The 13,222-nt window shown below is 41.6% G+C and overlaps 1 protein-coding gene across 2 annotated transcripts in view; it reads right to left on the reverse strand.

Moving 5' to 3' along the window:
• The window catches only part of PTPRR (protein tyrosine phosphatase receptor type R), a 246,084-nt gene that overhangs the window by 1,366 nt on the left and 231,496 nt on the right, over positions 1-13,222 (reverse strand). For both annotated transcript variants that reach the window (XM_088452526.1, XM_088452528.1), the window contains one exon: positions 2,608-2,721. In XM_088452526.1, the coding sequence (XP_088308652.1) occupies positions 2,608-2,721 (114 nt within the window). The remainder of the gene's footprint in view (positions 1-2,607; positions 2,722-13,222) is intronic.

Raw genomic sequence — 13,222 nt, forward strand, 5'->3', positions numbered from 1 at the left:
CATGGAGATAAAAGGTTACTTGTAATTTGTATACTAATTTACTGTACAATGGGTGTGTGTTATCCCTTATCATTAACCATTCCAACCAATGACCACTAATGCAATGATATCAGAACTCATCAATCATACACTCATAAATCACATATTATTTACAGGAGTTTATACATATTAGAGTCATATGTGTATTAAATTATTATTACACTACATATTTATAACATTATTAAATTAATGTAGCAATTCTGAATGTAGGTCAATTAGTATTTAGTGTATAATTTCTGCCTTTGTATATAGGAACTGCTGTGTAGAGATTTATTGCTCATAACTAGCTTGTGGTAGCTGAATTGTGTCCCTTGACCATTTATTGGACAGGATATATTGCAGTCTGGTTGAGAAATGACAGGAAGAGCTGCCCAGTGTATGTGTGAACTTATAGCCAAGTAGGGTGTGAAGTATTTTACACATGTATGGCACAAAGGAATAAAACATCAGATCTCTGTCATGTACAAATGTACAAATCTTTTTTTTTTTTTTAAATCAACATTTTTTTTATAATAGTGTAACACATCATACAAAGTTAGGTAAGTTACACTACATCATCATTTGACTGAGAATAGTGCTATGTAGAAATCTAGTAGCTTTCAGTATAATTTGCATAAATAAAAGAAACATTCTATGCTCTACAAGCTGTAGAGATTTTGGTAGTATTTTCGTGTGGATATAACACACTAGCATACCTAGATTTCAGAGGGGCTTTGCTAAAGTGCTATTGCTTGGTAAAACCAAGCTATTACATTCCTGCCATATATCTTGGACTATAATATACTGTACACTGGAAGCTGTTTATGCAAAAGTGAAGGAGAAAACCCCTCTAACCACCACTTGTCTGTAAATGTCCCATTAAGTAAGACAGAAGTACATCTCATCACTGAGATTGTCTTTTCTACTTTTTACTTTATATAGCTTAGGTTTGACTGAAAACTGTGATAGTAAATTTATTTTTGCCTGTAGTAGTGTCATACAATTAAAGCTTTGGAAAGGAAAGATGTGTACTTATTTTCTGGTATTCCTTCCTGTATATAACATAAGGATTATTTAAGCTAGGTACAGTACATATTACACTATTTTCAGGCTGACCTAACAGATACTGGGTCGTTGGCCTGATAATTTAGTGTGTATGCTGCACCAGGACCGATGGTTGGTCCAAATCATGTAGAATCAGCTCCCAATATAGAGTGTACTACACACGCTATGTCGTTCACATCATTTGGGGAACTTTCAGAAAATGCAGTGTGTACCGACCTCGGCTGATATATAGTGTACAGAGACACTATAGGCGAGACGATTTTGGAATCAAACGGATCTTTTTGAACTAAACGATTATTAGATAGTGTGTACACTATACATCAGAATCATTTTGGTTAATCTGAATGGGTCTGAATACGTTGGGCATAATCCTATAGTGCTGTACCTAAATTACTCATTAATTAATATATTTGCCATGATGGCGTGCCTCAAAATGAATCAGATTAGCAAACCCAACCCATTTCACTAGGGATACAGGAAGATAGCCAACTCTACTGTGAGTCTGGGAGAATTCCCAAAATTCAGAACATTCCAGGAGAGTGGCAGTATGTCATAATAATCACCAAACCTAGGAAATAGCATAGATAATACAAACACTCTGACAAACCTATGATACCTTGAGCACTATGTTAAATAGGATGTAGTCAGCATACCGACAGTCAGAATCCCGATACTCACTATACCAGCTGCGGGATGCCAATGGGTCAAAATCTTGACAAAATAAAAGAGTAAGTATTAGGGTTAGGGCTAGGCTGCAGGATGGGAGGGATATGGGGGAGGGGTTTAGGGTGCCAAAGAGGACAGTTAGAGTTAGGCTGCGGGAGGGGGGGGTTAGGGTTAGACTGCAGGAGTTATGGGTTTGGTCTAGCCTTAGAATACTTAGGATATCTTCACCGTCGGGATTCCGCTGCCGTCATTCCGACCGTCGGGATTCTGACCATCAGGACGTCATATCCAACCCTGTTAAATGTCTGCCTCAATATTATATTTCAAAGATAGGAAAATGTGCCCAAACCTTGCTTTCTACTGTGTATCTAGGAAATAGTCTGGGTAAATTGTTCCCTACTCATTTGTCTTACACGTTCTCCAACAATTTAGACATGTTTATGCATTCAAAGATAATAAGTAATCATGTATTCCCATGGCATATATCTGCAAGATTTGCAATTAACCACAGCACCCAATCAGTAAAAAAGTTTTATCTGCAAGCTATACAATAATGAAATTGTATAATTGATTGTAATGCATTAATGCAATGTCTGTAAAGGACCCCATACATCTGTGATGGATTGGGGCAATCCCCCGTTATGCACATGATTGGGGAGAAAAATCAGCAATGCATGGGGTACACCAATCGCCACTTCCGACTAGTGATCGGAATCGGTAAATCAGGTTATCCAACATTTTGGATTTCACAGACCAATCAGGGCTGTATGGTATCGATCTTTTGTGTTGCTTTCACACCAACTGTGTTCAAATTGCAGTATGTATAACATGATTGTGATCTCGATTTACAAACATTACCTGTCCATTCTTAGCCGGCATACAATGCTTAATACATCTACAACTCCTTCTTCCTTCAACTGACAGCAGCCAATGGATGTTGCTATAAAACAACCAGTTCTTCCAATTCCAGCACTGAAACAAAACAAGAAATTGTCTATGTTTGGTATGCAAGAGTAACAATAGTCAAAATAAATGAAGATACTGTATGCAAATATAAAGATGAAACATAAAATAGATTACAGATCATCTTTTGCTGAGTAAAACTGGTATATATGTCTGTTTAGAAGATGTAAACTGTATTATGCTTGGTAATACTGTACCATACAGTTGTCAACCAACCTGTGATACATTTTGTACCTGAGCAGAGTAATTAGTAAGAGGTCTTTTTATAATAAATGCAGATATGTATAAAGGTAAGGTTCTCTAATCATGTCGGATTGAATTCAGTACTATTAATTAACTAAATATTATATGCGTGTGCCCTTATCCACTGGTTAAACCAGCCCAGACCTGCATAGACCTAAGCAGACCGGTGCATCTGGGTGTTACCGGAATCTGCTGCCATCCGGTCTATGCTGGAACTATTGTGGAACTACAATCCACAGCATGTCCTGGCAATTGCTTGCTTAAGCGTGCAAATGCTTGTAGAAAAACAAGAGCTAGCACGCCTATGGCTTCCAATGTATGCTGGATCTTTTAGAACTGAAACTACCAGCATGGCTTGGCAGCCAGGTTCTGCTATTATAGGTAGTCCCACAATAACACCTGTGAAAAAGTACACAAGACTTTTCAATGGTTTTCAAATAAAATAACTGTACCAAAGTATTAATTTATCTCATCCCTGCATTAGATTTCTAAATCCATAACTAATATTCTCTACGCCTAAAGTAAACCAAATGGCTCAAAGAAAAATAATATATAGTTTGTATTGCAAACCAGTAGGCTCTTAAAGTAAATTTCAAAACACTAATTAAATATTGTCTGTATGATAAATGCTATATGCAGTAAGTGTTCAACACCTGTGCAGTGGAAGCTGCAAGTTGTCATAGACGAAATACAGTATATTGCCTTTAACAATTTGCTTTCAATTATCCTTACCAATGAGTCTTTTAAAAAGGTTAGATTTCATGGACACTGTGAATCTTAAAGTAGAGCTGTGTAAATGAAGACCATAGGAGCATTCATAGAAAGGTTCAAATTATACACATGTACAGGATACGAAAAGGCTACAAAACAAGTGCTTGGATATCACAGTGAGCACTGTTGGACCAATTGTGAAGAAATGGAATATGCATGATAGCACCTAGGTACTGCCTAGACAAGGCCATCGTTAAAAAATCTGCATCAAGGCAAGAAAGAGACTTGTGAGATAAGCCATTGAGAAGCCAACTGTCACTTTGAAGGAACTACATAGTTCAGTGGCTGAGACTGGAGTAAAGAAGCACCAGTCATTTATATCAAGAGCTCTGCAAACAACTCGCCTGTATGGGAGGCAGCTAGAAAGAAACCATTACTAAAGAAAGACAACCTGAAAGCATGTCTGAAATTTGCCAGAAGATATCAGTGACCAAGCTAATATTTGGGATAAGGTTTTGTGGTCAGATGAGAGATACAAAAATGGAACTCTTTGATGTAAGGGCCTGAGTCAGACCTGGTCGCTAGGCTGCGTTTGCACGCAGCTGTCAGCAGCCAAAGTAGCAAGACATTAGCACGCCCACTATGTTTTGCCATGTGATCGCGGTATGTATTTAGACGCCCACCAGCCTGTCACAAGACGCCCACTTTCCCTTAGTAACATACTTCATGTCCAGGAAGTGTATTAAACAATCGGTAACATCAAGTAACATCGGACCCATACACAGCACTTGTGGCTAACCATACTCTACCGCAAGAACTGCTGTGTGTAATTCAGCCATGTGACGTGTATGCTGATGCTGCGTCTTAATTATGCACGCCCCTGAAACGGCGTTCAGATTCACAGACATGCCTGCATTCGCAACAGCACACCCCCGTTACCCTCGACCATCCCGTCACCACCCACAAACGGCACGTCCTGCCACTCAAGCTTGTGGAGCGTCTGTGAACAGAGAGTGCATGGACTAGTTCGCACACGAGCACTGCGTCTTGTACGCATGCGCAGATTGCAAACATCGGCAGGCTATGTGTGAATTCAACCTTGTGACCGGGTCTGAATCAGGCCCTAAATTCAAAATGCTATGGGGTAGATGTACTAAGCTTTGGAGAGAGATAAAGAGAGAGATAAAGTTGAGAGAGATAAAATACCAACCATTCATCTTCTGTCATTTTTCAAGCACAACCTATAAAGTGACAGCTACTGTAGTAGCTGATTGGTTGGTACTTTATCTCTGTCCCCTTTATATCTCTCCAAGGGTTTAGTTGCCTCCCCTGCCTGCACAACCCTGCATTGATCACACCACTGCAGCTTCCTGCCGGTCACGGGGGGCCCCCCCCCCCCCATTCCCTTTGTGCGCCACCCTGGGCACATGCCCCGTCCACCATCCTTAGCTGCGCTCCTGCATGTAGGCTTTGTTTGATGATGACTAGTATCAAACCAATTGTGCATGTAGGGGCATTAGATAGATGGATACATCTCTGTATACTGATGAATATACATATTTATTTCCTTATATGCAATCCGGGAGCTTTTACAGGTGACTTACAGTATGTTCAACTCTGCAATGGCCCCTGTGTCAGTAGCAACATGATATGCAACAAATGCATATACTTAATACACAAGTATACTGTATGTATATGTCCTTCAAATCTGTAACATAATATATATTAAATTTTTATATAGCTAGGCAGTAGGCACATGCTGCTTTCATCTTCCTCGAAAAGATGTTTCTCTGGGAATCTCATGCTTCCTCATCACATTCCTAACAGCCTCCTGTACAGGAAATGTTCCTTGTAAAGGAAAAAATCTTACGTGTGTAATCAGGATGTGGAGATATTCATATATGTACTTTATGAAATAACAATGTAAGAATGAAACATCTAACATATCAAATACATGTCTCTAGAAAAGGCAGTATCATGAAAATTAATTTTTGAATAAGCAAATCTGCAGACACACAATGCTAATTACTTTTTTTATCAAATGTTTAATTTTTATGGCAAGTGCATATATACTGTACGTACGCCATGAGGATGGCATCTACAAGATAGGGGATGGAATAGGGGCTGTATATTCAGACAGGAGAAGATGGGCAGGTCATTGCTGAAAAAAGGTCAGGTACGTTTATTAAATACCGGTACAAATGCAAAAACAAGATTGATGTTATAACATTCAAGGAATGGAAAGTGCCCATTTACTGGGAGAAATTTTTTTTCAGCAGGGGACTGCAAAGCCTTTTTCTCCCTGCAAAATTTCTTTTTAATATACATGCCCTTGGAAGTAGCAGAGATGAATCTTCCAGGGGAACTTTATACATGAAGAAGCGTATTTATTTATTTATAACCATTAAGGGTTGATTTTATTGGCAGAACTTATGTTGATAGGTTTCAGTTTAACCAGGGATTGGCTTATTAACCAGGTAGAACAGCAGGATGGGATACAACACAGGGTTAATGCAGCACAATGCAAGAAAATGCAATGGAAGACAGATCCAGCCAGGAGTGCATTAATGCAGGTGGTGTACTGTGTTTGTAGTTGATTATCTGCAGGTGGTGTATTTGTAGTTTATTATCTGCAGGTACATGCAGTGGTGGCAGTGGGACTTGTAGTGCAGCCATCGGTGGTGGGACAGTCTCTCTAATGTGTTGAATGAGGAGTGCTATGGTGTTGCCTCCATCCTCAGTGCATACAGGTAAGCTGAGCAGCTCACGCTCTAGGACCTGCTGGAGCTCAGTGATATGTCTAAAGGTGCCCATATATATGCGACGGATCGTCGTGATGCCGGGATACGATCGGAAATTTCCCATCGCCCATAGGAAATTTCCGATCACCCACCATCGATGTTCAACGATCTGTTGCCAGATCGCTAACATTTAACATGTTAAATGTCCCCAATTTGACGATCACGATAATTTTTTGATCGCGATCGGCAAATCGCCAATATCCAACATGTTGGATTTCTGCGATCCTGCAATGCCGGGTTACAGCATCGCAGGATTGCGGCAATCCATCGCAGATGTATGGGGCCCATTAGGTACAACATGCAATACTGCACATGTGTGGCGTCTACGTGCATCTTTCACCATGGTATTCATGCCGTGCAGAGCCTATACAAACACAGCAAGTATACTATATCACCACTGCCAGGGATTAAAGTGGGCCGGACTAACCAGTCCCATCTCCCCTGGCCCACCTCTGCCTAGCGAAGCAGGGAGGCTCTATTTGCCGGGCGCCCCGCTAAGATTTTGTTACCAGTGGGTGCCTGGCTCCTTCCCCACAGCGCCAGCGGCAGCCAGAGGCTGGAGTTCACTCCTGAGCTCCGGCTTCCGACTCCTGCAGTGTGCACTATGTGTCATGATGTCTCTCCCATAGTTCCGAGGAGCAGCCTGTCGGATGGCCGCAGATGCAGGAGCAGGGCTTAAGGTAAGTATTGTGTTTTTTTTTTTTTTTTTAAGAGACACTACTACAGGGGGCATTATTATTGGGGGCACTACTACTGGGGGCATTACTACAGGGGGCATTACTATTAGGGGCACTACTACAGGGGACATTACTATTGGGGATACTACTACAGGAGCATTACTATTGTGGGCAATGCAATTGGGGGCACTACTACTGGGGGCATTTCTTTTGGGGGCACTACTACAGGGGGCATTACTATCAGATAATTACTATTGGGGGCACTACTATGGGGGCATTACTGATGGGGCATTACTATTGAGGACATTACTATTGGGAGCACTACTACAGGGAGCATTACTGTTGGGGTATTAGTATTGGGGGCATTACTACTGGGGGCAATACTACAGGGGCATTACTACTGTGGGCACTACTACTGGGGGCATTGCATAGGAGGCACTGAATAAGGGGCACCACTCCTGGGGGCATTGCATAAGGGGCACTACTACTGGGGCACAGCATAAGGGGCACTACTACTGTGGTTTCTGCATAAGGGGCACTACCACTGTGGGCACTGCATAAGCGGCACTATTACTGGAGGCACTGTATAAGGGGCACCACTCCTAGGGGCACAGCATAAAGTGCACTACTAATCTGGGCACTGCATAAGGGGCACTACCACTGTGGGCATTGCATAAAGGGCACTACCACTGTGGGCATTGCATAAAGGGCACCACTCCTGGAGGAACTGCATAAGGGACACCACAACTGGGGGCAGTGCATAAGGGGCACCACTACTGTGGGCTCTTCATAAGGGGCACGACCACTGTGGGCACTGCATAAGGGGCACTGCCACTACTGAGGGCACTGCATAAGGGGCACTACATAAGGGACACCACTACTCAGGGGCATTGCATAAGGGGCACTAATGTGTGTCATAACATGAATAAGGGACACTACTATGTGGTGTAATGTGAATTAGGTGCACTAAGTGCTGTGTAATGTGGATAAGATTGGGCTACTGTGTGGCGTAATTTGAATTGGGAATGCTATTGTGTGACCACGCCCTATGTCTTTTGAGACCACGCCCCCTTTTAAAAAATACACCGAAGTCCCTTCATTGAAAAAGTGCCGGGGGGGGGGGGGGGCGGAGGGGTTGAGTACCACCACTTCTCTAGGACCACTTTAAGCACCTAGCACTGCAATAATGTCCGCCAGAAAGTTTGTTGCAAAGGAAAGAAGAGTTGCAGCAAAGACAGAAAGAACCCTTTGTGGGGGCACAACTTAATGTACATTTTTTAAAAAATGGTTAGTATGAGAATGTCGGAAACCTATTAATTGTATCTTTTAAAAAATAACTTTTAATAGGTGTTATTAAAAATCAATGAGGAAAGACAGTTAAATACAAAAACAAACAAAATAGCCATACAAAAATTACCTACAAACTGCAAAGGAATAAATTGTATAAAGTAGAAGAAAAATTCTTCTAATGATATTAAAAGGCTGGGTGAAAATATTAGCTCATTAGTTCTCAGTGTTAGTGAGATAGAATATAGAGCTAGAAGAGATTTCATAAATGTATCATGCAGGTGACATTTGTCTCACCAGGTATAGCTGACTTAAAAAAGACACTAGTGTGCATCAATCACTACCAAAATAGATATCATACAATGAGTTCACTACTCACAGATTTTTCTGTGTCATCTTAAAAAATACTTTGTAATAGTGGTTTATAAACAACCAATCTGATGATTGAGTAAAGTTTCAAACCGCAAGTATTGATAACACAGTGAGATAGGAGACAGTGATATTTAGTAAATCCTTGCTACTGTTTGTAGATAAGGTAAGTCAGCGCGGCTCTCTAGCCACTAGAGAAGAGGTCCTGTCGGCGCCGGCGGGAGCCCCTGTGCTGGACGCACATTTCACCAGTGTAACGAGGGCATGATCACCAGTTTCAGACGTTTCCTTCCTTCCAAGTGCTAGCCCTTACATGCAGAAAGAAAATTAATGACTATATATATATTTTTGTGTGATTATTTGTTGCTATTTTCTTATGTCAGTCCTATAAGAAAATTGTTGACACAGAATATATATGCATCTACAAATATAATTTCATTATTTATATATATAGACGAGCTCAGAGATGTCTAGCGCACTGCTTATTATTTGCAGTTATTCACGTGTATTTACTATTTATTTACCTGAGGATTGCAAGTTATTCCACACTGTCATATCGCCTGCAAATGATTATTGTGTTGCAGAAAAAGAATTTATATGACCAATTTTGTTGTGTGATTATTTGTTGTTAACATCAGTCCAATATGATAATTTTTGACACTGATTATCAACATCTACAAATGTAAGCTCATGACAACACCTAAGAATAAATTCCGAGAATGCAACAGGTATATATCTTTTTAGGGTAAACTATACAAATATTGTTGGTTTTCAAAATGATTACACTGTTCCATGAATGGCTATTTTTGCCGCAGTAGCAAGGATTTACTAAATATCACTGTCACCTGTCTCACTGTGTTATCAATACTTGTGGTTTGAAACTTTACTCAATCATCAGAATGGTTGTTTATAAACCACTATTACAAAGTCTTTTTTAAGATGACACAGCAACAGGCCCGTAACTAGGGTAGTGCGACCAGTGCCATGGCACAGGGCACTGCAGGGCAGAGGGCGCTGTTTGGGCCTGTCAATTTTCCTGTTTATTATCATTCTCACTTGTAGCTACCTCTTCTTTTATCCCCAGCATCTCCTGGCCTCCGCTATCTCTTCCCTGGCCCTTCCCCATGAGGCCATGTTACTTTTTAGGTACACTATCTTATGTCCCTATTCAAAAAATGGGGGAAGGGGGCGCAAATGCTCTATCTGGCACAGAGCACTAAAAAGTCTAGTTACGGCTCTGCACAGCAATATCTGTGAATAGTGAACTCATTGCATTATATGATCTATTTTGGTAGTGATTGATGCACACTAGTGTCTTTTTTAAGTCAGCTATACCTGGTGAGACAAATGTCACCTGCATGATACATTTATGAAATCTCTTCTAGCTCTATATTCTATCTCACTAACACTGAGAATTAATGAGCTAATATTTTCACCCAGCCTTTTAACATCATTAGAAGATTTTTTCTTCTACTTTATTTAATTTATTCCTACAGTATGCAGTCCATATGTCATTTTTGTATGGCTATTTTGGCTATTTTGTTAGTTTTTGTATTTAACTGCCTTTTCTCATTGATTTTTTATAACACCTATTAAATAGGTTTCCTACGTTCTCATACTAACCATTTTTTTTTATTTACATTAAATTGTGTCCCCACAAAGGGTTCTGTCTTTGCTGCAATTCTTCTTTTCTTTGCTACAAACTTTGTGGAGTATGCTTATGTACTGTCAAACTCCGAGGGGAGCACCACCAACTTTAGCTAACAGAAACCATTATTTGTTTGTATTTTATACCTATAAGTTGGTTGTTATTTTTGAGTAATTTTTCATATATTTAGCTGTCCTGTGCAGGATACCTCTGTTTCTTTGAACACTGCAATAGTGTGTCAGCAATAGTGTGTCAGCATATGTCTGTACAGTTACTGCTCAGACGCCTGGGGTACAGACGCCTGTAGCATATAGAAGCAGCCTGGACACAATGCCCAGACTCCAGGCTGCTTCTATATGCTACAGTTTTACCTGTCATATCTGTGTGTCTTATGCTACTTGTTGATCTACCCGGTTCAATAAACAAAATAACTGGTTAAGTTGTACCACGTGTGGACTAACCACCACCAGCACCTGACCAAACTTCTGCGCAACTAACTAACATCTTATATACTTTGGTCAAGTGTATTCTCCCCTGGTGTATAAATTGTCAGGGACACTACTGCATCCATCATCACTGCTGCGCACAATACTTTTAAACAGTTCTGCAAATAGGCTATGGGCCCAGCAGTCTCTAGTTAATAAGCTCCGGATCCCGATACACCTATCAATACAGCTAATATAAAAGAGCAATAGGTCTGAGCTTGCACATGCACTCCATAACTATGGAGACCCTGTCACACCGAGGAGAAAGCATAAAGCGCACTCCTCAACACAAGGAGGGGTGTGACCAAACCCAGGGAGGTGTGGACAGAAGGCTGTCTCTGGTTACATGGTAATAAGACATTCCTGTAACCAAAACACAAGAGGACATCAACATTTCAAATGCACCAGTCCACATTTTGGTAGTAAGGCACTGAGTGCATGCAACATCGGACCCTTAATTAACTTATCTGTGAGATTTCCCTCACTAGTTACATAAATCTCTCTCCTGCCCAGCAAACAATAAATCTTCCACTCTTACAACTATGATGAATAAAGTTTTTCCTTCAATTTGTGGTATAAGCAGTGATCAGTTTTGGAACTTGATATACAGCACCAGCAGTGGCCACTTTGCTTTAGCCCATGCCATGATTTCATTAACAAACCTACTTTTCCCACTGTTCCAGTGGCTCCATGTAAATTCTTCAGCTCGCTCACCATTTAAGAAGGCTGAATTAAAGCCTGATTGGTACTATGTAAGGCGCTGCAGAACACTTGTGGCGCTATATAAATAAAGAATGATCATAATAATACAGCAGTACACAGCACATATAGCAATGACCATACGTCATGTACTGTGTCTTGCAACAGGTGGGAAGTGCTCCCCCATAGTCAACACCTGATTTCTCAGTGTAACACTTGAAAACAAGTCGGGCCTTATAGCGAGCAAGACTTCCATCATTGTTTCATTTCTTGCAGAAGACCCTCTTGTTTTTGACTGTTTTGCGGTCACTTGAACCTGTACACAATGGTCCACATGTCATTATTGTACAAAACGTAAGCTCTGTATCTATGGCTGATTTCTACTTCTTTCAGTTGCTGATTGACTTTACTTCTTGTATAGATTGAGGTTTACAGCAGTCAAAGTTAGCAATTCCTTGCTGTATCTTCTTGTCTATAGATGATCATTTGTATATGTGGTCAGGGACGCCGAGAGGGGGGGGCTCGGGTACAATTTACCCAGGCCCGGGCCTGTATGAGGGGCCGGGGTCATGCAGCTTGCCCCCCTCCACGCTGCCGCTACTGAGTTCGGGCAGGGAGAGAGAGCTGACTGCTGCTGCAGCAGATTCTCTCCCCAGCCCAACACACACGTTGCTGTCACGCTGTGTGCTGTCCTAGAGAGAGGTTGCTGAGCAACAGTCATCTCTCTCTCTATTGGCATTATATGCTGGGGGGAACGATTGCTCCCCCACCTCTGGACACCGGCGCCCCCTTGTGTGGCACGCATGGACATTTTACGGTCGCGAAGATATAATTTTTTTATCTTTGGAATGAGGGAATCTTTTATAAGGTGGGGGTCTGGCCATACCTCCCTGGGTTGGTCACACCCCCTCCCTGTACCTGGGCTCGGCACAGCTGTCGGCAGTCCTGTATGTGGTTTCAATTATTGCAACGCTTCCAGCTGTCAGCATATCCAGCATCACAAGCTTGCCTTTAATTGAAGCTGTTTCATGAAACCTACATCTGTTGAATTCACAATCTTTGGCTTGTCAATGTCCAACAATTTGTATCCTTTGCTTTCTTGACAATATCCTAGCATAACACATGATATGGACTTGGGATCTAGGACCTGATTCAGACCCAGTCGCTAAGTTGCGCTCTCTCGCTCGCTCTGAGCAATTTACGCCCGTCTGCGCATGCATATAATTTACAGTGCGCAAGCCAGTTTTTGCGATCTGATTTTGGTTGTTCGTTAGCCACTATCAGGTCGCTGCTTTGAGTGACAGATAGTGCCGTTTGTGGGTGGTAACAGGGGAAGGTGTTTGTGAACTGGGGAGTGGATGTGCGAACGCAGGCATGTCAGGCCGTCAAAACGACGTTTAAAGGGCGTGCATAATTAGCAATTTAGCGTCATTGTACTCATCACCTGCATGTATTTTAGGCTGCACGGATCGCAGTGCTTGCGGCAGGGAAATGCAACCTCAAGGGCTGCGAGCAGCTCCGATGGCTCTCGATGTTACCGACTATTCCTACAATTCCTGGAGATGACGTATGTTGCGAGTGGAATTGTCT

This window comes from Taudactylus pleione, unplaced genomic scaffold (genome assembly GCF_031769625.1).
Source record: "Taudactylus pleione unplaced genomic scaffold, aTauple2 ptg000038l, whole genome shotgun sequence".
NCBI lineage: Eukaryota > Metazoa > Chordata > Amphibia > Anura > Myobatrachidae > Taudactylus > Taudactylus pleione.